The following is a 25,457-nucleotide window of genomic DNA, read 5'->3' on the forward strand; positions in this document are numbered from 1 at the left end:
ACATCGAGTCATGTCGACATGTTTCAGCAAGCAAGCCGTCCGCTCGTCTGATTCTTTACACTGCTAATTTCGTGGTTTTAGCAGGTTTTTCAGTTATGTTTCCACACATTGGATGGAGGTTTCATTTTTTCTGATCAAACAGTCTTCTACAAAGCAACGCCTACATCAGGTTATGCTTGTACAGACTAACTAGTTGCTTGCAAACAGATGCCTCATACTGGTACTGAGGGCGCAGTGTAAAGGGCGTCAGAGGATTACACCGGAAGTTGGTTTTTGCTTTCAAAGTAAAGCTTCATTATAAACTATGATCAGATATAATAGTGTAAGATAAAAGTTGAGTCTTAAAAAGAACATTTAACAGTCTGGTTTATCGAGTAGATTGCTTGTATCACAATTAGCAGCCCTGCTGAATTCTTTCTGTTTTTTTAATGAGCTCTATATAATATATTCAGTCTAGCTGCCTGTTTTATTCTTGCATCACTCCCACGCAGCGACGGTTGGAAATTATTTTGAAAACTGTTAACGGAAGTGGGATGTAAGGCGTAATAGCTGGTACTTGAACAGTGAGTGTTTTGCTTTACCTTCTGAGCAAGTGACAGGCACACGGGAGGAGGGAGAAGTTTTTTGTAGCTTCGCTTGCTCCTCTTCATCATGGAGACTCGGGCACATTTCACCCGTGAGGAAATTAACAGCACGGTGTGGGAAGTCCAGGAGAAATACACGCACCTGAAACAGATAGGGACCGGGGCTTACGGCTCGGTATGGTGAGTGATTTATCATTTACTGTGCACTGCAAGAAGTGTGTGTCGCATTTGGGGCTCATTCACGTTAGCTACACTGGCTGCACACAGTGTGTAGTGGGCCTGCGTTATATCCTGTACAGTCTAACATAGAGTGGTCGCACAATCAGTCAACTCATGTAGCAAGTAAGCACCTATTATAGCACGACGACCACACAGCCCGTTATGTGGACCTTACCTTAGTCTTATGTTTACCTGCAGTAGGAGTAGGAGTTATGATTGAAAGGCTGTATTAAAGATGGCCACTTTCCATTTTCATGGCATCATACAGTTACATACAGGATACAGTTAAACACCAGAATAACTGTTTACGTAAAAACGTGCAGCAATTTAAATGTTTTGTTTTCTCTTTTTTTGTTTTGGGTTCTTTTTTTGTTGTTGTTGGGGTTTTTTTAGCAATACAATTATTTTTGCAGGCTTACATAAAAATGGGGGATCGGGTGTCAAACCATTAAGGAAACTAGATACAGCCAACATCACTTATCATTGCGTTTTTACAACCTCCCTGGTTTTTATTTGGCTAACTGGATACATACAATCCCTGATTAGGGTTTCTAAAATAATTTCTGTTTGCACATTTAGAATGCTTCAAGTTTAGTCATGTAGCTGCCTTCATAAAATGTTAATAACTGTAAAGAACCATTTGAGAAGAGCTATTCAGAAAGCGCTAAAGCCTATTATTATATTAATATGTCATGAGGGATAAAATGGCAAATGCTGGAACAGTGGCAGCTGTCAAACACACAAGGCCATTGCTACGTTTCATATTGCTGTCACGTAAGTGCTCTTAAGAATAACCAAAGGTCAATATATTTGAAGAAAAAAAGCCAGCCTTTTGCCTTTTATCCATTATTGTGTACATTAACCCTTACGTTATTGTTGAAATCACTGATTTTCTTCACTGTCAAATGTGCCTTCCTAATGAACTTTACCACACAGTTGTTCTAACTTATTTTGACTAAAAATATAAACTCATAAATTATGACAGCACTTAGTTTAAATTGGACTAAATTTAAAGGGCCTTGAGGTGACAGTTGTTGTGATTTGGCACTATATACATACAATTGAAATGAACTGAATTAACGGATAAATCTTAGTAGGTAAAATTTTGAGAACCTAGATAAACGGTGAAAAAACTCTTTACTGACCTGAAAGCTCCTGTTGTCACAGCAGCAGTGTTCAGGCATGCTGACTAGGCTTTAAGCATAATAGTGTGGGAGTTATGATCTGTTAAAAAGCTCAGACTGGTCGACCTTTAAAAGAAGCAGCATCTCATGAACACCGTGAACATTATCTGAACCTACCTGTAAATGGAGGAGGGAAAGGAAATAACAAACAGAAGCACAGCCTGCAGTTTCATGTTTTTTGTTGTTGTTTTGTTTTGTTTTGTTTTTATTGTAGCTATTTGCTTGGCATGGATTAGCTGTTTCATGTAAAGCCGGCTGCAATATTTGACATTACTGCATCAGTGTTGTTCACAGCACACAGTGAAGTGTGCAGTGTGTGTTGGTGGATGCGGCTCCAAATAGCCTAACAAGCCTGTCCTCCTACGATTTGGTGCCCTGCAAACATGCACGTCAAGAGCTGCCAAACATTCACATATTGATAACTCAGTAAACCACAGACCACCACACATTTAGAGAATGAGTCCCACGTACAGTATCTCTATCTCACATCATCTATGCTTTTGCGTTGTGTTTCATACACAGCCTCTAAGTGTGACTGAAACCCCAAAAATAGACTATCGTTTTCAAATGGTGAACATTATAGTGAGACTAAAAGGTCCAAGCAACAGCAGCCAGCTAATGACTTGTTACATTATCATTCCCAACAGCTCAGCACTAAATGAGAAGAATAAAGAAAAGGTGGCCATTAAAAAGCTCCACAGGCCTTTCCAGTCAGAGATCTTTGCTAAGAGGGCCTACCGAGAGCTCCGACTGCTCAAACACATGAAACATGAAAATGTGAGTAGACTATACACTATGCATACTCAGTCGCTTTTAGGAAGTTGTGTTTTTTGCATTGTAACAGCACTGTGATGCAGTAATATTCTGTAAATGAGCCATTGCTTGTATGTTTTAGTATTTGTCACCTGCTTCTTTCATTCCAACTAGGTGATAGGACTTATCGATGTGTTTACACCTGCCCTAAGCCTGGATGACTTCCAGGACTTGTGAGTATTCTTCATCTTATTAGCAAACCGCTCGGGGAAAGGCAGACAACACTTTAAATGATCTGCAGGTTCAAATGGACTGGTGCTTATACAGCACTTTTCTAGTCTAATTAAGAATTCAAAGCACTTTTTACTACTAAAGCCTCACACACACACACACACACACACACACACACACACACACACACACATTTATAAAAGCACTTTTTTCTATCCCTGAGCTCTTTTCTTTTTTATCATCAACAATTTTTATTTATTTCATTTTAAACTTCAATAACAGAACTTAAGGATAAATACATAAATAAATAGTTTAAAAAACAACAACAACAAAAAAACAAAACAAAAACCAAAACAAAGGGAAGTTATCCTATTCTTTCTTCACACACCAATCCCCACACCACCACTCTGTCATTACTCCTCTGTTCTTCAAGTTATAGAAAGCCAGCTTGTAAAGGGGGCCCAATACAATCATATTGATGCAATTTGTCTAATAAACCATAAGTCACTTTTTCGTAAGACGCCAACTTAGCCATTGTCATTAGCCACTCTTCATAGGGAGGGGGGGTTCTTTTTCCGCCAATGCCTTAGCAGGACCCGTTTGGCCGTAGTAAGAGCCAAAATAATCCATCTTTTTGTATAACTGCGAAAATCTCCCATCAGAAAGTTCTGTGGTTATACCAAGTATGGACAGTTTTGGTGAGATACCAAATCTCCTTACCCTACCAAATTAGTTGTATTACGATGATAACTGCACCCATGATATTTTATATTTTATCTAATATTCCATTACACATTCCAGATAAGTATTTCAAAGATTTAGACTTTTTGATCTGGCAGTTTCTTTGGGGTAGCTCACTGCATCGTTTAAGTATTAAGAAACCTCAAGCGAGTGCAAAACAAGGAGGTTTTTCATTGCCCTTGCTTGGTTACCTACTGCACCAGTTAAACCCATCTGGTCCCACATAGAGACGGAAGTTAATGGCGGTATTTCTCCTTGGATGGAGCTGTTTGATACCAGTCATATCCCTAAGCTCTTTTCTAACATTTTCGCACACACTCAAATTGCAGTGGCTCCATCAGGGGTAATTGGGGGTTCAGTATCTTGCCCAAGGATACATCAACATACAGACTGGAGAAGGCGGGAATCAAAACACCAACCTTCTAATTGGTGGATGCGCCACTCTGCCTCCTGCCACAGTCGCCACATTAGCATGGTGCACATGCTGTCAGAGATCTGTTTTTTCTCTTTAAGCACTCGACACTAAAACTCTTGGAGGAATGCAGTACTTGCAGAAAAAATCTGTGGGGTTTTTCTAGTTTAGAGTGATTAGGGAAAGATTTTATAGTCAGGATCATATAAGATTACTCTGTGAGACATGTTGCGACATCTACTTGTAACGTTAAAGAAAAATATGACAACTTAATTTTTCTTTCACTTTCCAGGAAACATGTGAGCATGCCTGTGAAAGAGCCTTTCCCACACTGAAAGCACACTTTCTGTCTACCTTAAAGAGGACATATTGTCCTTTAATTGTCATGTATTATTCAGTGGGGGGTAATAATTATTTGATTCCCTGCTGAATTTGTAAGTTTGCTCATTTACCAAGAAATGAACAACCTATAATTGTTATGGTAGTTTAATTTTAATGGAGACATTTGCTTTCTCACATGCACAGCTAAGATTTAAGCTGCTGCTGCATCACATGAGGAGACTCTAAAAAAGGTGGAAGAATATTTTATTTGGAAGTTATGTAAACATACGCAAGTCCACCAAGCTCCTTGGTCAAAGGGAGACAGGACAGATTACAGCACAGACAGGGTGTGGAAGTTAAGAATAGGATGACTTGCTAAGGCAGTGTCGTATATCATGTTTGGACTGTTAGGCTGAGGTAATTACTTTACTCTCTGCCTCAGGGTTGTCTCACTGCACCTCTCTTCCTCTTTTTTTCCCCCCCCCCAGCTACCTGGTAATGCCTTACATGTTTACTGACCTGTCAAAGGTGCGGGGTCAACTCTCAGAAGACAAAGTCCAGTTTCTTGTCTACCAGATGCTTTGTGGACTCAGGGTGAGCCAAAGATGATCTCTACCAAACTTCAGAAATGAACTATATTTATATTCCAATGTAACTGTTTAACAGAGTCATGTCAGAATAATACTGTTGTATATGTTGTTCCAAAATTTATTGGACAAAGACGTGGGTTTTTTTGTAGTTAGCCTCTGTACAACACCACTATGGCACCACCAACTCACCTTCATCTTCAGTTGCTAATTGGTTTATGGGGTCTTCCTATTTATATTCAATAACTTAAAAAAAAAAAAGCCTGCTGTGTTGGGTTGATATTAGGTGACTGACTTAGATGTCTACATTCTTTGCCTTAAGAAACTCCCATTTGTCTGATTAGTTCAGCAGAGTTTGGCTGAATCAGAGCAGAGAACATAGCCCTGTACGCTTCAGAATTCATCCTGTTGTTTCTATCAGCAGACACATCATCAATAATCACTAATGGTCCAGTTTCAGTGGCAGACAGACAGAAGGACAGACAGATTGATGCATACTCTGTCAATTTCACAAGGGAAATTACTATGATACAGCTGCAGGATGAAGACTAAAAATATTATATTCTACAATTAAAAAAAACAACATTGTTAAAAATAAAAGTACCACAGGCCCAGAGTGAATACCCTATAATTTGAGGTAGTGCCAAAAAAATATATTTACAACAGTAATTTAAAAAAGGGAAATAAAAAGTTAAGATAAAGCAAAGTTAAATGACAAAAGATTGGGATTGTGCAAAAGTGGAAATGGCATTAATAATTCAGTTCAGTTCATTTTTATTTCAAACATTTCAAACATGTGCCTTCACAATCATTACAAAATATCATTCCATTATTTGTTTGAAAAGGAGTAGGCAGAAGTATTTACTTATTTGTCCCTACCCCCTCAAGTTTTACCTCTCATTCATTTAATTTTTTTTTAGTCTTAAATTAAACAAACAACATATGAAACAAAAGTAAAGCAAAACAAAACAAAACATACATAAATCAAAAACAAGAAATTAGCAAGCCCCACCACAGTATAGTTTCTTTCATATGAAAAATACAGAATGTGTATATTTGCAGATACACAAGTTATGGAAAAACAAACAAACCAAAACAAAAAAACCAAAAAAGAACCACAACACCATTACCAGCAACATTACCGTCCTGGGTTAACCCCGTTTTCTTCATTCTTATACTTATTTAAAATTAGGTTTTTATATTTTACTTTAAACTGTTTTATGTTTTGACTGTCTTTTATTTCTTCTGTTAGACTGTTCCATAATTTAACTCCTGCAATTGAGATAGACATAGTTCTTAAAGTTGTTCTAGCACTTTGTATTTTTAAATTCCATTTCCCTCTTAAGTTATACCCACCTTCTCTTTCTATGAACAATTTACAGATTTCTTTGGGAAGCAATTTATTTCTTACTTTATACATTATTTGCGCTGTTTTAAGCTTCACCAAGTCTTGGAATTTAATAGCTTGCATTTTGACAAAGAGTGCATTTGTATGGTCCCTGTACCCTACATTATTTATTAATCTAATGGCCCTTTTCTGTATTATAGTTATTGTTTGTGTGTTACTTTTGTATGTGTTTCCCCAGACCTCTACACAGTAGCTCATATATGGCAGTAGTAAAGCACAGTATAAAATGTGCAGTGCTTTCTGATCCAACATATGCTTTGCTTTCCCCAGGACGGCAATGCCCCGTGCCAATTTCCCCCGAACATAAGTAATGTGTGGCTTCCAACAGAGCTTGTGGTCAATGATCACCCCAAGAAATTTTATTTCATTTACTCTTTCTAAATATACATTGTCAACACATATTTCTACTTTGATGTTTTTCTTTTGGTTTCCAAACAACATAAATTTGGTTTTATCTAGATTCAATGATAATTTATTTATATCAAACCACTTCTTTAATATCGTTAATTCCTGTGTGATCATCCCCAAAACCTGTGGCAATTCCACACCTGAACACAGTATATTTGTGTCATCTGCAAATATTACAAACTTTAAAATCTCCGATACTCTGCAGATATCATTTAAGTACATAATAAACATTTTTGGACCCAGTACTGAACCTTGAGGTACTCCACAAGCTATATCCATCAAATTAGATTTATATTCATTTATTTGTACATATTGTTGCCTATTCCCTACATAGCTTTTTAACCATTCCAAAACCACTCCCCTAAACCCGTACTTTTCCAGTTTTTTTTAATAGAATTTCATGATTAACAGTATCAAATGCCCTCTTATTATCCATACATTCCGTTATCTTTTCCATTAAATCTATCAGTGCCAAAGCTGTTGATCTGTTGCTTCTGAACCCATACTGACTATCTGTCATTAATTCATATTTTTCCACAAAACTGTCAAATCTTTTTATGAAGAGTTTTTCCAGTATCTTAGAGAACTGTAGTGTATACAATACAGAAATGTACAAGTGGAATCTGTCCTGATAGGTGTGTCATTCTGACCCAAAAAATGTTTGTCCAGAATTTTTACAGGCTCTTCTAGATGTTTTCTGGCAAAGTCTAACCTGACACACGTGTTCTTAAGTCTAGTGGCGTACGATTTGTTGCAAAATCTCTGTATTTCCATTCATGAGGGATTTTCTTGATTATCCACTTTTAAAAAATGATACAGCTGATTTCTCACAAGTTTTCTTGACTTGGCTCAATGTTGCGAAGCTGTTTTCAGCCTCATGTTGGCCTCTGTCACTTGGGCTATCGTGTTTAAAATGAGAGTGAAAAGCTGTGAAATACAAATTCAACTGAATCAATGTCACATGTTATTTCAAGCCTCACCTGAGATAAAGTTGCTTATGATTCAATTGTCAATTTGGTTTGAGCCTCAGAATATGGAGGACTGTGTATAAACAATGCTTTAATTCCTAAACAGTTAATGCAACACTTCTTTCAATCCCTTTGGATTAAAGCTGAAAGACTGCAATCACATGTTTTGCTATTTATTAATAATAAAAGATAAAATAACAGATTATTAGTAATTATCATAAATATTTCATGATTAGGATTTACATGACTGTATGTATCATGTAGCACATACTTACAGAGAAATTACAGGAGAGTTAGCCTTTTTTGCTTTAAATGAGTCAATGAAACACACAATGCAATGGATATAATTATTAACAAGCCTAGTTATTAATTAAAAGGTATTTGCTGTGTGGCCAAAAAGTTATTCATCAAACTCCTCTAATAAAATTTTACTTTGAATTTAGCCTAACTAGGCATGGTAAAAAATGACAAAGTAAACTAAAGTGTTGCTGCTCTGTTTATTCCTTTGCAGTACATTCATAAGGCTGGGATTATCCACAGGGTAAGTATAACTCATTGTCCCATTACAGGAAGCTGAGCTGTTTTGGGAGTAACTTTTTTCCTGTTTTATGATAAGTTGACTTTTTCAGGTTATTGTCAATAATAATAATGATGATAACTTTATCTATATAGCACTGTTAAAAATCTGTATCACAATGTGCTTCACCAGTGTAACACGATAAACAAAGCACTGCACAAAATAAAAAAAATGAAAAATTTCCGATCAATAATCTGTAGCGAGAAATAGGCGACTTCCTCAGGTCGGAGGAAGTGACTCACTTCTCCGACCTGATTTCCTCAGACTCAGACTGTAATCTGTGCAGGATTTTGTACCGCACAATGTTGTGACTCAGATTGCAGATTTGGTATTCCTCATGTTCTTTGGAAATATATTTTGCAATTCATTTGTTAAGCAGTCAGATGAAAGCGTGCCCAAACAGGTAGGATGACTTAACTCCTCTAATGCGTGTGCATGTCTGGAGCTGTTAGGTCACACCCTTTAACTCCAGTTCCAAGACGTCAAAGACCTGTCGGTAAAGTAAGAGCCACTTTTGGCTTCCTTATTCTGACTGGCTTCCTTATTCAGTCTGGCTTCCTTATTCAGACTGGGTTGCTACAGCAGGTAGCTCCCCATGTTTGGTGCAGCAGATTTTTATGTTCTTCGTGACACAGCCCCAGAGGGATGTGTGTCCACTCCTGAGTTCAAACCAGGGATCTTTGGCTTGTTAGACAAATGTGCAAATCACTACACTGTGAAGTGTTACCCTGCTGTTACTCCTATAACGCTTAAAGCAGATAAATTTTTATCAACACCTACTGACAGTGATACACTTCTCACACCTTATGTTGCAGCACTAACTGCAGAGTTGAGGCAGTGTGTCTTATAGTCATCTTGTAGTTGAGTCACGATATTGAAGTCCTTGTTTTAAGTCCCCACAACATTCTTGTGTTTGAGTTCAGCTGAGCCATGTGAGACCACAGGAAGCACGTGCACTAAAGCTCTTACTGGCTCTAGTAAGCGCCTGTGCTCCAATCACTGTAATTTCTTCTTAATTACCATTTGGACTAAGTAACCGTCATTCGACTCATTTTCTCTAACAGGATCTTAAGCCTGGAAACTTGGCTGTTAATCAAGACTGTGAACTAAAGGTATGTACTTTCTGCATTACTGCATATGAGAAGCAGTGAGATGATAGGGCAGCACCGGCAGCAGACACAGTAGGACTCAGCAGTCGATGTAATTAACAATATACAGGAGGTAGAAGAAGAAGTTCATTTGCATACAGTTGTGCAAACCTACTCGAAATAATCCTGAAACGATAGAATCATTTGTTATTGTTTATATGAGATTGCCATATATATGTATGCAATATTTTATGTGTTTCATTAAAAGTAAACAGCCTGTGAGACACTAAGTACATGTTTGAGATTGTCATCCGTTTCATTGCTGCTGATACAGATCCTGGACTTTGGGCTGGCTCGCAGTACTGATGCTGAAATGACAGGCTACGTGGTGACCCGTTGGTACCGGGCGCCTGAGGTCATTCTGAACTGGATGCACTACACTCAGACTGGCAAGACAATTGTAGCTGTTACATATTCTTTCCCACCGTTCTCTCTGTCGTCTAGAGTTGGCCTCTTGGTGCTGTGACCATTTGTTGTTTGTTACGTGAAAACGTCTCGACACTCCAGCTTTCATTGTTGCATGTATGGTTCTTCAAGGGTCAGCAACTTTTGTAATCCTGTTCCTAGTTCCTGACAAATATTTGAAGTTGCATGGATGTCATCTTGAGAAAAGAAATGTTTGGGGGGGTTTTTCTCCTCTTAATCTGTTGACACAGATGGTCTGACAGTGCTGAGACTCAATGACAGAACTGTCACTGCAAACCCAGGATTTATGTTCCTTTAGGAGATAGTGGTTTTTCATTTTGTACATAGCATCCACAGAGTGGAGTGTAGCTGCGAAAGCAGCTCTGACAAGTTTAGGATAGTATTACTCACTGAATATTCCCCCTTTCAAAGCACACAACATATTCAGCTCTCTGCTGTGAATAGGAACTGTGCTCTGGCATATAAATGCCACCTTCCTCATTCCTGCTGCACTCAGCTAAACTTATAACCCTCTTGGTGTTATGTATTCTTCATGATTTCTCACTAATGCTACTTTCCTTTGGTGTTTCTTGTAGTGGACATCTGGTCTGTGGGCTGCATAATGGCAGAAATGATCAATGGAAAGACCCTCTTCAAAGGAAAAGATTGTATCTTTTCTTCAGCTTGGTCCATTTACTAAACTTTACCAGCCTGTGTGATAAATAATAAGTTGAATAATGAATGTCAGTATGCAAAGAGAATGGTATCAAGCACACTGTGTGAAATCCCTTTAAAGCTTTAATATCACTTTATTAAACCACTGTAATAATATAGGAGATGGAAAGGTGCTTGATGACAAGCTCTATAAAGACACAAAATCAAGCACAAGAGGCAGTTACAGTATATTAATACAGAGCAAAAGCGGCATATTTCCTGAGTCAATTTTCCCCCCTACCTTGTTATAAATGCTCCTGCGTTTGTTATATTTCTCTTTTATGTTCTTATTTTGCTTCTGATGCAGTGAACTGATTTATAGCTCTGCTAGGAAATAAAGACATCACAGGTCTTTCTGTGATGTCATTTTCCTTTATTATTCTGTTTTGCATGCCTGCTTCATATCTCTATGTTCTGCTCAATGAACCACGAATGTAAGAGTAAAAATCCTTGATTATAAGCTGTTTGCTATAAGACATGGACCAGCTGACTCAGATCATGAAAGTAACTGGTGTGCCCGGGCCAGAGTTCATCCAAAAGCTGGACACTCCAGAGGTAGGAAGAACCGTCATAAATATGCAGTTATGCACTAGGAGTACTATCTGCACAGAAAATTTTACAAATGTCCATTGCCTTTAATGTTAAACATTTTTTTATAAGTGATTTCTCTCAGAGTGAGCATAAAAAAGCATCATATCTCAGAAAGCATTTGAGCTGTGGTGCACTAGATCCTAAACTGAAACCCATGAAATTAGCATACAAAGTGAAAGTTCCACCGACAGCCCTCTGAGGTAGAAATGTACAGCATACTGCAACCTAGAGTGACATACGGGAAATTTTGCCGGACTCTCATGTCCTTTTTTTCTTTACCAGATGTGAGTAGTTAAAATCTAGAAATTGTCCTGAGGGTGGCACTAGAGGAACAGTCAGGGCATTAATAAAAGCCTGTAGTAGGATGCATTAATAGGAAGGAAGTTAAGGCTTTTGGAAAGTCCTGTTTTGCAACTCTATAGGATTTTATAAATGGCCTTAGACTTGTTTCAGCACAATGCTAACAAGATGGCTCACATGCACACGTGACGAATTGAATATACAGTTCCATCTTTGGAAGTCATATTTGAACAAGGACTGTGTAGCTGTATATGAGTATGAAATCAAATATAGTTCTATCTATGGATTTATTTCGTTTTTGCAAGGTGAATAACAAACAATTCAGTTTTACAAAATAACAACATGAAACAATCAGCCTGTCTTTGATAAATGAAGACCTTTTTTATTATTTCATTTTGTAATCACAGTTAAACTAAATCATTGTTGCCATACTTAAAGATTGAATAAAAAATATTCTGTGTCTGGGTATTTGTGTTTGATATCTTAAAACAGGCCAGAAATTATGTCAAGGGCCTTCCTCGATATCCCCGAAAAGACTTCTCAATGTTGTTTCCCAGAGCTAGTGCACATGGTGAGATGCACCTTTTTTTTTTTTTCCCACATTTTTATTCTTTTTTTTTTAAATCACACTTTTTGTTTCTTTCTTTGGTGTTTTTCTTCTTTGTATGGCTATAATTCGAAAAGTCATTCATGATACCCTGTTAATGAAAGCTTTTCCATTTTCTGGCCTGCTAAGTGATAAATATTCACTTACTTTTTCAGTTTCATGGTTTTTGTATCGTAGTAAACTGGTGCATTATTCCACACTGCTGACCTTTTGTAGGGGTTGATCTGCTGGAGAAGATGCTTGTTCTGGATGGAGATGAGAGGCCCACAGCGGAACTAGCTCTAGAGCACCCATATTTTGACAACTTGCGGGACCCCGATGATTTCCCCAAACCACTGCCATATGATGACAGTCATGACAACGACACATTGTCCCTAGATGAATGGAAGCGTAAGTGGAAATCTTACTATGATAATCATGTCTCTATGTCTTCTCTCTAAGTCCTCCTACATGTGTTAAACAATCTGAATGAAACTTACTGTGTAGACTGCCTTGGGTACCAGGATTATCAACATCTATATAAAACTTTTGGGAATTATTTTCATAACACTCAAATCTTTACAAATCCGTATGCTGATCTCAAAACGAATGGTGATATTACGTCTATGTTACGTATGTGTTTTTGTTTGTAACTCATTTTTGCTAACCAATTTTTAATGCAGTGGCTCTTGGGGGCCACAGGAATATAGTGCCTGGCAAAATAGTGCCTGTTGTTGGTTTTTGTCTTATACAATGAATACATGGCTTGCAAAGAATAATAATAATAAATATATGTATACATTATGGATTGGGGGTTTTTTTGTTTATAAACAGTCATTTTTGCTTTCTAACTATACGCGGTGATAATAAAGATAAAAAGATTAATATTAATAAATGAACATAATACCATCATATATTTTAAATAATGTACTTGATTTAAGTTGACACCCCGTTCCCTCTTTTTATTTTTTTATTTTTACACAGGATTGTGTTTCAGGGAGGTGAAAAGCTTTGTGCCATTCCCACGGCGGGACTCCAAGAGGAAAAACACTCTGACCATGTCTCCATGATCTGATGAATGTCATGTAATTACTGATGCCCCAAACAACAAGCATACAACCAATTGTGCCCTTGTATATTCTAAGCCTGGATTCATCATATATATCTTTTACTCAGTTATATAAATATAAAGCGCTATATAAATCCAATCCATTATTATTATTATTATTATTAGTTAATATCCTGAATCAGTGTTCAAAAGAGTAAAACTGTATCATCCCCTTTTTTTACGTAATGTGCAACTGTTTCCTAAATGTAGCTTGTTCATAGTGTTACACATTTCCTGTCAGTGGATTTTGGTGTGGATTTATTGTAACTAAATGCTACAGGGTTTCTTGTAAGATTTACTGCAATGTTGTTTTCCAATTAAAAAATTCAACATGATGTGGCCTTTCTCATTTGCACAGGAGGCAGCTGAGTTGAATCATCTGTGACATTGCTTGAATATACACTGGACAGGGTTGGTACATTAAGAGACTGTATGTGTATTCATGTATTATGAATATTGTTTCACAATGCAAGATAAATATGTATTTTAATACACGTTCTTGACAGTAATTAATGATGGTGCACCTCTGTGCACATGCTTTGTATATCCAAAGTGACTGGACACATGCACGTTAGTAAATCGGCCAAATATTGTTGATACTCGGGTTTAAATGAAAAACTACACTTTTCACTGACCCTGTGATCTCGCGCGCGAAAATCGTGGTCTAGTGACGTCAGGGGGGGGATGGCTAAACTTGTCTCGGTTGACTGTTGTCAAGGTAGCCCACAGGTTGCTCGAAAAAGGAAGTGAGACAGTTCTCTCTCAAAATAAATGAATGTAATCGCGTTGGAATGCGATATTCCGACTTTTATATCAGACAAGCTCTACAAATGGCATGTGGTACATCTAAATCAGATAACACATAAATAAAGCAATAAGCATTGTAAGTACAAGCATGAGAAAGCCCAGATACTCAGGACGACGTCTCCCCCAACCTAGCGCATTTGTGTACCGACTACTATTTTTCCTTAGACTGCAATGCAGTGAAATACTCTTAAAAGGACATGTTAGATGGGGAAAAGGGTAGATGACATAAGTAGGTGTTATTCGGAGTCGTGTTTGTGGCAGAAGAAAATGCACTCGTTCAATCTTGGACATTATTTTGAAATCTAACCGGAAGTCTTATTATGTTGGGTGATGTCGGTTTAGCTTGCTCTGGGCTCCAAATTGCTAGCCAACTAGCCGAAGGAGGCTAGTATTCCTCCTCCTCTTAAAATTGGGCCGACAGTAGGGCTTTCTCATATTTTAATGTAGATATATTACTTTTGTTCTCAGTGAGCCGTTGGGATTGATTGCGTGCCTTCCAAGTGCCGTGCTGTGAAGAAACGGAAGCGCTGAAAAATAGCGAAATATACCGGCTATACCAGCAAACTGTGGATTGCTAACGGTAGCTATTAGCTTGGAGAGTATAGCAAGTAAGCCGCCTGGCTAGGCAACCATTACAGCAAAAGCGGCTTCAACCTACCGGGGCTGTCGAGTTACTCCTGTCAGTCAGTTGCCATAATTGGTAAGATGGCATACATTTGCCATTTTACTACCCTTTTGTGATCATTGACAGGCTTAAAAGTTTTAGCTAGTAAGGATTTTTTGTGTCATGCACCTTGTCAATGTTTAAAAATATCAGACAAGCTAACGTTAGTACTTCCCAGCTTATAAAGTTAGCAGGCTAGCCTGCTTATAGACTCTCGGCACTTTCATGTTAGTGCCGTTACATTACTCTGTTGTTCTTATACCGACACGATGAAATGAAACCAACTGCATCAATCGTACAAAATCAACAACTGTTAAAAATTAAACAGTAGAAAATCTTTGGACAGTGTTTTTAAAACTGTAAATATGGCTGACATTTTTACTCCTGAAATAAGGACACAGCTCTGTTGAGGCTCTAGGATCCTTGAATCTGATTGGCTCTGAGTCGGATCATTTAAGCTTTCCCGAAAGCTGATTGGATTTGACCACTGTGTTGGGTCAAGCCGTGATAGCAGATGCCAGCAGTTATTAACATATAGTCGAGAATAATCTACACAAGATTTTATTGGCCATGTGTGTTTTGTCAGTAAAGTCTGCTGCTCGGCAGCTAACGTAGTCATTACAGTGGTTTGTTCTGTTAGCTTTTGTTAGCTTTTGCAGGTGACTAAGAGTTTTCTGAGTTTAGATATGACGGACTGTTTTTACCACAGGTGCTACAGCCTAATATCACCACAGTATTATGTAATGTACGTCGAAGGACTATTTCAATGAGTTAATATGGAAAGAACTTTAGCCACTTGGGCATTAGTGAAGTATTGAGACAGCAGAACATAAGTATAGGTAGAAAATGGGTAATGACAGCTAGTACAGCATAGACTCATAATAATAAGAAATGTTATGATTGGGATTGGCATTGGGAATTGAGCTTATAATATATATTTCTTCTGAGTGAGAACGCTGGTGTCGTATTTGAATGTTGCATCCCTAAATGCTAATAGAAATTTGTTTTTATGTTGGCTGTTTTTTATAGTCAGTGTTCTTATTTTATTTCCTTTTCTAACCAACAGGAGGAAAAGTGTGATTGGTGGCCTATGAGGAAGCCACGTCGAAAAGGCCAAGTGGCCGGAGGAGGTGGAGATGTGAGAAAGTCAAATGGGACATTTGGCGGGCGTGGGGGGGCCCGTCAACGATCACCATCCCCCTACAGCCTAAAAGCTTCTCCAAGCAGAGAAACGTTGACATATGCCCAGGCCCAGAAGGTGGTTGAAGTGGAACTAGAAGGTAGGCTTCACCGAATTTCTATTCTGGAGCCTTTGGAAGTCATTACTGAAGATGAGATGATGGCTCAGGACATTAGTGAGTGTAACAGCAACAAGGAGAACAGTGAGCAGTCATCACCTCCCACCAGCAGTGCCCAAACAGCCCGCAAACCTGTCACACCACGAAGCCGCAGGAAAGACCCCAAATGTTCCTCTAATAAGTCGCCACCATCCTCCAAGAACAGTTGCCCCAATTCTCATCCGCCATCACCGGAAAAGCTAAACAAATCACAGTATCATCACATGACCCTTCCTGAACCTAAGTTTCGAGTGCTGGAAACCTTTACGCCAGTTGAGGCCCCTCCTCTGCCAGCAGCATATTATCGTTATATTGAAACCTCAGCTGAGGAGGAAACTGAGGCAGAATATGACATGGACGAAGAGGACACTGCCTGGCTGGAGATGGTCAACGCTGATCGGACATCAGAGGGTTGCTCAACTGTCTCAGCAGAAACATTTGAGCGGCTGGTGGACCGATTGGAGGAGGAGGCATATCTGGAAGCCCGAAGCCGAGCGCCTTCTCAAAGCACTATTGATGATGATGCCTTCTGCTGCGTGTGCCTGGATGACGAGTGCCTCAACAGCAACGTCATCCTCTTCTGTGACTCCTGCAACCTGGCTGTGCACCAGGAGTGTTACGGAGTGCCCTACATCCCTGAGGGTCAGTGGCTATGCCGCTGCTGCCTTCAGTCCCCTCAGAAACCTGTTGACTGTGTTCTGTGTCCAAACCGTGGCGGCGCATTCAAGCAAACGAGTGATGGCCGCTGGGCACATGTAGTCTGTGCTATATGGATCCCCGAGGTCTGTTTTGCTAACACGGTATTTCTGGAACCAGTGGAAGGAGTTAATAACATTCCCCCAGCACGATGGAAACTGACTTGCTGCCTGTGTAAGCAGAAGGGTCGTGGTGCATCTATTCAGTGTCATAAAGCCAACTGTTACACTGCATTTCATGTTACATGCGCTCAGCGTGCTGGGCTCTTTATGAAGATAGAACCTGTGCGAGAAACAAACATTAACGGGACTATGTTCTCGGTTAAGAAGACTGCTTTCTGTGAGGCCCATTCTCCGCCAGGACAAGAGACTGGGTCAGATGATGAGAGTGAGGGACGAGTGGTGGGCAGCAGAGGGAGGGCGAGCAGAGGACGGAGTGCCTACACTGAGGGTCCGACAACACCGAAAAAAGGCAGAAAGTCTGACGATGATGCCAAGACAGATAAAAAGAAGGGGAAAAAGAATGCAGACTCAACATCCCAACACACAGCATCACCACAAGTGACAGTGCCTCAGATACCCACGAGCAGGTTAGGTTGTTTTTTTTGTTTTATTTTTTCCTTTTTTCCCCAAAATAAGATTGTTTTCTGCAGTTAGCTTGAACATCTGATAAAACAAAGTTTATCAAAAGCAGCAAATTGTTGGAGATTTTTTGATCTAGTTGATATTTCAAATAACCATAATTCACGCGTTCTACAGTGAGAAGCCTGAATTGATGTTTGCCATATTGATAGTAACATAATACTGCATTTCCTTCTGTTATATAGGCTGAATATCATCTGTAAAGGAATTATTCTGCAGAAGAAAAATCAGTTCATGCAGAGGCTTTATAAATACTGGTTATTAAAGCGACAGTCGAGGAACGGTGTGCCGCTGGTTCGGCGTTTGCACTCTAACATCCAGTCCCAAAGGAATACTGAACAGGTAAGAGCACAGAAATGAAGCCTTAACACTCTGTAGCTGTTTTTCTAAAATCATTGTTTGCTTTTAAATATGTTTTGATATTTAATATGTTTAAATATAGTTTGTAGAAGTTTTAAAATGAATTGTACTTTATAGCCTGAAGTGGATGAGAAGATTTCTGCAGCAAGAGACGCACTGAGATATTGGCAGAAGCTTCGCCACGACCTTGAAAAAGCCAGACTTCTAGTGGAGCTCATCCGCAAGAGAGAGAAACTCAAACGAGAGCAGGTAACTTACAAAGATGAACCACCCTCACTGGTTTACATGCTTCATATTTAACGCTGTCAGTTCATCGTGTAAATTTTGAATTTAAAAAAAAAAAATGTTGGCAAAATGAAGATCTGAAGTACCTTCAAAATGCAGTTACCTAAATAGTTCTCCAGTGTAATCTTTAGTTCTGTTATGTTTGGGTAATCTGCTTTTTCTTGGCCTGTCCTATAGCATGTGTATTGTATGTTGGCATGTCTTTGCCACATGATAATAAACAGGTGGCTGCTATAAACTGATAGGGAGGCAGAGCCGAAAGGAACGCTATTTATATGAGATACTGGTCACCCAGTTTTGTATGGATCATGAATTGATTGTTGGAAGATTTCTGTTTTGAAAAAAGGTTTATAATGTTTTCATATATAAAAACATTTTCTTGGTTGGTTAACATTAAATCAGATCACTCTGTTTGTCTAGCCTAACCTTTTTTAGATTTGCAATTTCTGCGTAAATATCACTTACATGTCTTCTGTCAACTGCAGGTCAAAGTTCACCAGGCAGCTCTGGAAATGCAGTTGACCCCAGTATTGGCTCTGCTACGCTCCACTCTGGACCAACTACAGGAGAAGGACACAGCCCAGATTTTTACACAGCCTGTGGACATCAAGGAGGTCAGACATTTATTATAACAGATGCGCATGCACACAGTTTACATTGTGTCAGAAAGTGAGAGGAAGTGTGTTCCTCATTCCCCATATAGTTCAATTTCTTGTATCATATTGTCTGAGAATTTAGTAGAATTATACAAAACAGTAACAGTACAGTTTACAAGAATTTACATGTTTTTGTTTGTTTGTTTTTTTTGCACAGTGCAGATGTTGTTGTAGTTTAAAACATGCATCCATTCTGATGATAACGTTCATGCTGTCTTGTCCTCAGGTCCCCGATTACCTTGAGTTTATTAGCCACCCTATGGACTTTTCCACTATGCGCTCTAAACTAGAAAGTCATTCCTACCGCTCAGTGGCTGACCTGGAGGCCGACTTCAACCTGATGGTGTCAAACTGCCTTCTTTACAATGCCAAGGACACTGTCTTTCACCGAGCAGCACTACGTCTTCGAGACCTTGGAGGGGCCATACTACGACATGCACAGCGACAAGCCACCAACACTGGGCTAGACCTAGATACTGGCATGCACTTTCCAGAGTCACCCCAGAAAAGAGACTTTTACAGTTGCACCTGGGAGGATGGTGAGTCAGAGGATCATACTGTGTCTGTCTTTAGTGGTTTGGAAGCTGTTGTGTGTGTTCAGTCTGTTATTTCTTCTGTGCCAAAGGATTAGGTTGTTTTTTTGTCAGTATATTCAGATTTTCTAGTTTTGTAACATGTTAATGCTTAAATACCAGTAACACCTTACTAAGAGAACACTGTGTAGAGAGTACACACTATTCTGTGTATACAGTGTACACACTGTGGCTGTTAACCATTATATAACAGTAAATGCTACTGCTACAACAGCAATATTAATACGTACTGCATCTAAGTAATGAAGGTGTAGTTGACAACAGAAATGAGGAGTTATCAGGGTTTTAACCAAAGATTTTGTAATGCCCGAGAGCTGAAAACATCCCGGGTACAAATATATCTTTAGAGTCCGTTAGTTGTTGTTTTTTTTTCTGCATTTCATAATAGGAAAATAAGGTAGTCAGAAAAGTATCCAATCAAAGTCGACTTTGATCACGTTGAAGATATGAATGGTTCAATCTACTTTAATACATGAAAAGTGGACAGATAACTGGCTAAACGACTGAAAGCAAAAAGGTTCGGTAATTGTTTTTTGTTTATTTTTTTTGTAAACATCTTTTGTAAACATAGTGTTATTAAATCTATTAAATCTTGAACTGTTTTTATGTGCTAACTGGAATAGTAGGCTAATAAGATTCATTTGCTAAACTTATTGACTGAACTTTATTTCTTCCTATGCTTAGTAAGTTGCTGGGCTTAAAATATATTTGCTGAAAACCTGGAAATATATTCGCAAAGCTTCATAGTACTTATAATTGCTGAGTAGTTGATGAAGTTCCAGGAAAATAGAGAGCTCTTGGGCTGAGTTTCTTAGAGAGAAAATGGCAGAAAGATGAAGTCTAGTCCTGGCAGTGAAAACTGAAACAACTCTTCATAGTAGGATATTTTGTATTTTTTACATTCTGGTTAGTTGGTCTGATTTTTAAGCTTTTGGACGTTTAATAATCCAGTCAATACTAAAATATATGACATGCAAGTGAGCCAAACACAAACTAAATGGTGTGTTTATTAATTTACATTATCAAATAATGGGTTTAGTAACATGCAGGAAAATATTTTCCTTTAAAAGCTGCCGGTACAGTCAGTTTATTCATTTTATTCAACAGTTTATAAATCGACTGATAGAGATGGATATGAGTTTGGAGGAAGAGATGGTTTAATTAGTATTTCTCACATTTTATACTCAGTTGTAGTTGACTCATGTTTAAGCAAATCATAGACCAGGGACTACAGATGAAAAGGAGTTTTGTATTCATTCTATCATGTACAATATATGCGGTGTCCATGCTAAATAATTATTCAGATAGAAATAGCACTGCAAAGAGGGGAAATTTTTAACCTTTGAGATCTCTGAGAAGACAAGCCTGGCTGGTCATCTTTGTGAAATGTCAGCATTGAAGTATTATTATCATGTTGTACCTAAGTGTCTGCGCTAACCAAACTCCCTGCTGTGTTCAGTTGACAGCGTGTTGGATCCAGAGAACCGGCTGCATATGACAGTGGAAGAACAACTGAAGGAGCTGCTGGAAAAGCTGGACTTTGTCACATCGATGCGATGCAGCGGTGCTCGAACTCGACGAATCCGCCTGCTTCGTCGCGAAATCAACAGCATCAGGACGGGCAGGCAGGGCCAGTCCCACCGCCACATCCTACACAATGGACATCTCAAAGAAGAGGATGATGATGAGCAAGATGAGGAGGACAACGACAAAGACGCCAAGGCAGATAACGGCCTCACATCTTCAGACAAAGGTGGGCACTGAGAGAGACTTACAGCAATATTAAATTGCCAATTCATGAACCTTTAAAAAGCCACTTTTTTTCAATGAGACCAGTTGTGAACATGAGCTAACGGAACATTGTCCTCAGGTAATTGAGCCAGGGTCCCCCCCACGCACCAACCCCAACCACCCCACTGTCTCCAGTCTAGTAAGTAGGGGCCCACAGAGTCTCGTTAGCCATGGTTGCCTCACAAATCCTCTCTCCCAGTGAACTCTATGTCTGCACCTCTTCTATACATCACTCTCATGGACTCACCACTCTCCATGGCCACATGCAGTCATGCCATATCATCCCACTTTTGACTAAAGGCTAGTCTAGTCAAACAGTCTTGTGTCACCATAGAAGACGGCAGGAGAACTCCTGCTATTTGAGTAAAGAACGAAAGATACTACCATGTTACCATGTTGATGGTGTACAGTTGTGAGAGCAAAGTACTTTTTCACTTGTCTTGATAAGGTCCTCCATATCTAGAGAATCTGTCAATTCCCTCTGGACTGTGGTTAGAGTGTTGGAATGAAGTGTAAATCATTACAGAGTGACACCATTTTCCTGTGTGAATACTGCACCACCGCATCACACTACATACTAAATGGAGATTCATTTAAAACCAATGCTGAGTGAATTGGAATATCATTCGTTTCCTCTCCTTTCAGAGGACCTCAAACCCGCTTCGCCCCCGACACTGGAACCTACAGGGCCGGCTCCTCCTCCACGTCAGGGGGACACACCTCTTGAGCCTCCCACTCTGCGGCCAATCACAGGGGAGCCCCAGTCCCCCAGCTACTCCTGCAAACGCCTTAAGATGGACGGTGACCTCTCAAACGGCACCACAGAGAACATTCATTGCATTAGCGCACAAGAGCGGTCAACTTCGCCACGTCCCAGTTTGCACAGTGAAGGACAGACAGTGACCAACGGTCTGGCAGAGCTAGGCATCACCTCACGGCCCCCGACGGGGGGAGTCGGGCGACGGACCTCCGTGCTGTTTAAGAAGGCAAAAAATGGAGCTAAGTTGTTCAAAGCGCGAGACAATCCTGTGCTGAATGGGAATGGACCACAAGACGAGAATACAAGTAACAACTCTTCAGCACTCAATTCCACAGCCAGCACCCCATCTTCCACACCTTTGACCACTCCAAGCAGAACCCCACAGAAGAGCCCAGGACCCCCCAACCTTAATGAACTATGGACTTCCAGTCGAGACATGTGTTCAGATAGTGAGCCAGAGAAGACACTAAATCACACGCTGGAAAGTGGTGAGAAACTTTGCTTGATTACTGACGTTAAGTTTAAAGTGTTCTGCTCAGAGAGGAGAAGTGACACCTAAAGACTCGCTTGGAAGGGATCACATTTTCTGGATTGGGCTGACTGTACATTTGTTATTAGCTGCTAATGCACTGATCACAGCATAGGAATATGTTTTTTTTCCTAGGTCTACCTGATTGGTCAGACAGTTAGCCCTGTATTGTCTAATGGATTTCAATATAACTGAGACAAGAGCAGACATAAGTTCTCCTTATATGTCATCTTTTCTGACTTCCCCTCCTGCTCCTTTGGCTCTTATCTGCTGCTGTTCTGATTTCTCTCGCTCTTACTTTCAGGATTGACCAACGGCTTTAACACGCACAAAGATAGCAGATCCGACTTGGAGTTTAGGTCTTGCCCAGTTCTCCACAAAGAAATGTAAGACATTGTGTGTCTGGTGTTCTTTGTGGTTTGTTTTGCTAACAACTGATAATAAAATTACAATATAATGTATTGTATTACAGCAACTCACCACCCAAACGTAGCCTTGGGAAACCGGCTCTTTCTAAAGTCCCCTTTCTGGAGATCATCAACGGAGACTCGGATTACACCGGTACTTTTTTTCCTCCTGTATCCCAAGTTCTCTTGAAGCTAAGTTGCATTTATGTCCTGATTATTTATTTAGTCGCTGAACTAATTTGAGTGTCACTGTTGTTTGACAGGCAATAGTAGTCAAACATCAGAGGATGAGATGGAGCTGGAACCACTAGACCTAGTTTGGGCCAAGTGTCGGGGATATCCCTCATATCCTGCTCTGGTAATTGCTGATCTGACTTAATATCACTATTTAATATGAGCGTTCAGCTCAGGGTGTAGCTTAAATTCCCTGTTGGGCTGTGTTTGTTTCAGATCATTGACCCCGAGATGCCTGAGGAGGGCCTGCTGCACAATGGGGTGCCGATCCCCGTCCCACCCAAAGATGTCCTGTGTCTGGGGGAGCAGCGGCAGGAGGAGATGAATGAGAAACTTTACCTGGTGCTTTTTTTTGACAACAAGCGGACATGGTGAGTTTAACATAAACATTGCTGTTATGCAATGCTCCATTTATCACATGGAGGTCAGAAGTGTTTGGTTAGTGAAACCTGATGGTGTATCATGTGATGAAAAGACAAATGGTGGAAAGTTTGTTTGTCTTTACAAATAATTTGAAAATTGTTTGTAGATAATTCTTTATATTTGAATTTTATTTTTAAGATTAAGATTTAAGATTTTATCACTCTTGATAAAAGGCTGTAATAATAATCCTAACCTCTGTCATGGGTGTTGTAGGCAGTGGCTTCCGCGTGACAAGGTGACACCCTTGGGCGTAGATGACACAGCTGACAAGCTGCGCATTATGGAAGGTCGCAAGTCCAGCATCCGCAAATCTGTCCAAGTGGCATACGACCGCGCCATGATTCACCAGAGCCGGGTGAGCCACAGCCACGGCTTTGTGGCTTCCGGGTACCTGTAAGGGGCCTCTGTGAGCACTGTGTACACCCACAGTTGGCCGATATGCATTTTCTCTTTGGTCTTAAAGCAGCAGGTGGAGCTGTTCCTGTTGCCGGTCGAATTCATATTCACACTGTGGTCCGAAAAGAGGTTGCCGTGGCACCGAGTCCTGGACTGTAGTTTATTACCAAACCACTAGTGTCTGACACACAGAGGACTGGTGTTTGCCTCTGTGTCATTGTTGAGGAGGTGGAACTCCTGACATGAATGAAGTTACCTTTAGGTCCCGTGTTGCTGCAGTAAATTCCCCATTCAGGGTTGTATTGAGGTGTTGCTTACTCCTCCTGGATGTGCTGATGTAAAAGAATTCCCGTCTATTTTGTATAATGCTACTGCTGCCAAGGAATCAAGTAGTCAGAAGAGATTTGATATATTTATATGAGCTGCAGAAGACTAATGAATGCATCACTGCCATCTTTTATACAATAGCTTTTTACATTTAAATCTTTTACAGAGACAATTGTATATTATAAAGGCACACTTTGTGTACATATGTAAGTGTATTATCAAACTGAATTTAATTTAATGTTGCCGTTTTAAAATGCGTATTTCAATCAACCCACAAGGGACAAAGCCAGGCTGTGTATATTTGTGGAGATTTAATAATTCCTGACTTGCTGCAGTTTATTTAGCTTGTCTTTGATGTAATTTCAACTGTGTTGTGTGCGTGTATGTGTGCGTACGTTGTGGGCATACAACACAATGAGCCGTTGTTCTTTATACTTGTATTCTCTTTTTGATACAGAGAGAAATAATTTATTTATGGAAGACAGAACTATAGAAATAAAGCTATATTGGTTAAAGTTGACAAAAATCTTATTTAATGGCGTGAGGATTTAAAACCATGCAGCCAACATTTTTAAATGGATGACATCACATGTTTAGTTTCAGGATTTTACTTCAGACCAACATTTGCTGTCCCCACCTCCCAGAGGATTCTATTTATTACAGAGTGCCCTATTTTATCAAATGGACAAATACACCTTCATAAGCTTGTACTACCTGCATATTTTACCTGCTCACCAAATATTTTGTCTGTAACCAGTATTTCCTTATTTGGGGAAATAAATTCTATATTAAAAAAAGAAAAAAGCTTTTGGGATACTTACCTGGAGTTTTGTGTTCTTCTTATTTAATACTGATCGATAAAGGATTCATTGTTATGTACACCTGTTCAACTGCTTGTTATTGACACTATCTCATTGACCAATCACATGGCAGCCTGCTGAAGTTCAACCATCTCTAGGGTTTACAAAGAATGGCCCTCCAAAAAAAGAAATCCTCTAGTTCTCTGCAAAAGAACTATAAATCAGAGGAGAAGGGTCAGATTGCTTCGTGCTGATTAGAAGGCAGCAGTCACTCAGATAACCACTTCTAGTGACCTGATATGCAAAAGAGCATCTCTGAACACACAACACGCCAAACTTTGAAGCCGTACAGCAGTAGAAGACCATACTGTGTCCCACTTATGTCAGTTAAGTACAGAAAACAGAGGCTACAGTTCTCGCCTGGTGGCGCCAGTGTCCGGCAGCCTCGCCTCTGTCAGTGCGCCCCAGGGCGGCTGTAGCTACACTGTAGCTTGCCATCACCAGTG

General features: G+C 39.6%; 2 protein-coding genes across 4 annotated transcripts; both read left to right on the forward strand.

The window, feature by feature from the left end:
* The first annotated feature begins 533 nt into the window (after positions 1 to 533).
* On the forward strand, positions 534 to 13,580 carry mapk13 (mitogen-activated protein kinase 13). The gene is made up of 12 exons (XM_005931460.3): positions 534 to 764; positions 2,635 to 2,764; positions 2,915 to 2,973; positions 4,934 to 5,039; positions 8,328 to 8,357; positions 9,458 to 9,505; positions 9,816 to 9,930; positions 10,543 to 10,614; positions 11,136 to 11,215; positions 12,044 to 12,122; positions 12,375 to 12,548; positions 13,122 to 13,580. Exons 1-12 carry the CDS (start codon positions 652 to 654, stop codon positions 13,205 to 13,207), a joined length of 1,092 nt encoding a protein of 363 aa, XP_005931522.1. The 5' UTR covers positions 534 to 651; the 3' UTR covers positions 13,208 to 13,580.
* Positions 13,557 to 25,457, forward strand: brpf3b (bromodomain and PHD finger containing, 3b). 3 transcript variants are annotated; one of them, XM_014336523.2, is made up of 13 exons: positions 13,557 to 13,656; positions 15,783 to 17,338; positions 17,576 to 17,732; positions 17,868 to 17,999; positions 18,521 to 18,649; positions 18,918 to 19,230; positions 20,744 to 21,037; positions 21,721 to 22,323; positions 22,669 to 22,750; positions 22,837 to 22,925; positions 23,035 to 23,129; positions 23,222 to 23,376; positions 23,642 to 25,457. In XM_014336523.2, the coding sequence occupies exons 2-13, from the start codon at positions 15,807 to 15,809 to the stop codon at positions 23,823 to 23,825; spliced, it is 3,765 nt and encodes a 1,254-aa protein (XP_014192009.1). In that variant the 5' UTR covers positions 13,557 to 13,656; positions 15,783 to 15,806; the 3' UTR covers positions 23,826 to 25,457. The 3 variants fall into 3 exon arrangements, with proteins under 3 accessions (XP_014192009.1, XP_014192010.1, XP_005931520.1); XM_014336524.2 differs by lacking the exon at positions 13,557 to 13,656 and adding an exon at positions 13,671 to 14,632; XM_005931458.3 differs by lacking the exon at positions 13,557 to 13,656 and adding an exon at positions 13,672 to 14,752.

This window comes from Haplochromis burtoni, unplaced genomic scaffold (genome assembly GCF_018398535.1).
Source record: "Haplochromis burtoni strain Fernald_Lab_line unplaced genomic scaffold, NCSU_Asbu1 Contig_141, whole genome shotgun sequence".
NCBI classification, from domain to species: Eukaryota; Metazoa; Chordata; class Actinopteri; order Cichliformes; family Cichlidae; genus Haplochromis; species Haplochromis burtoni.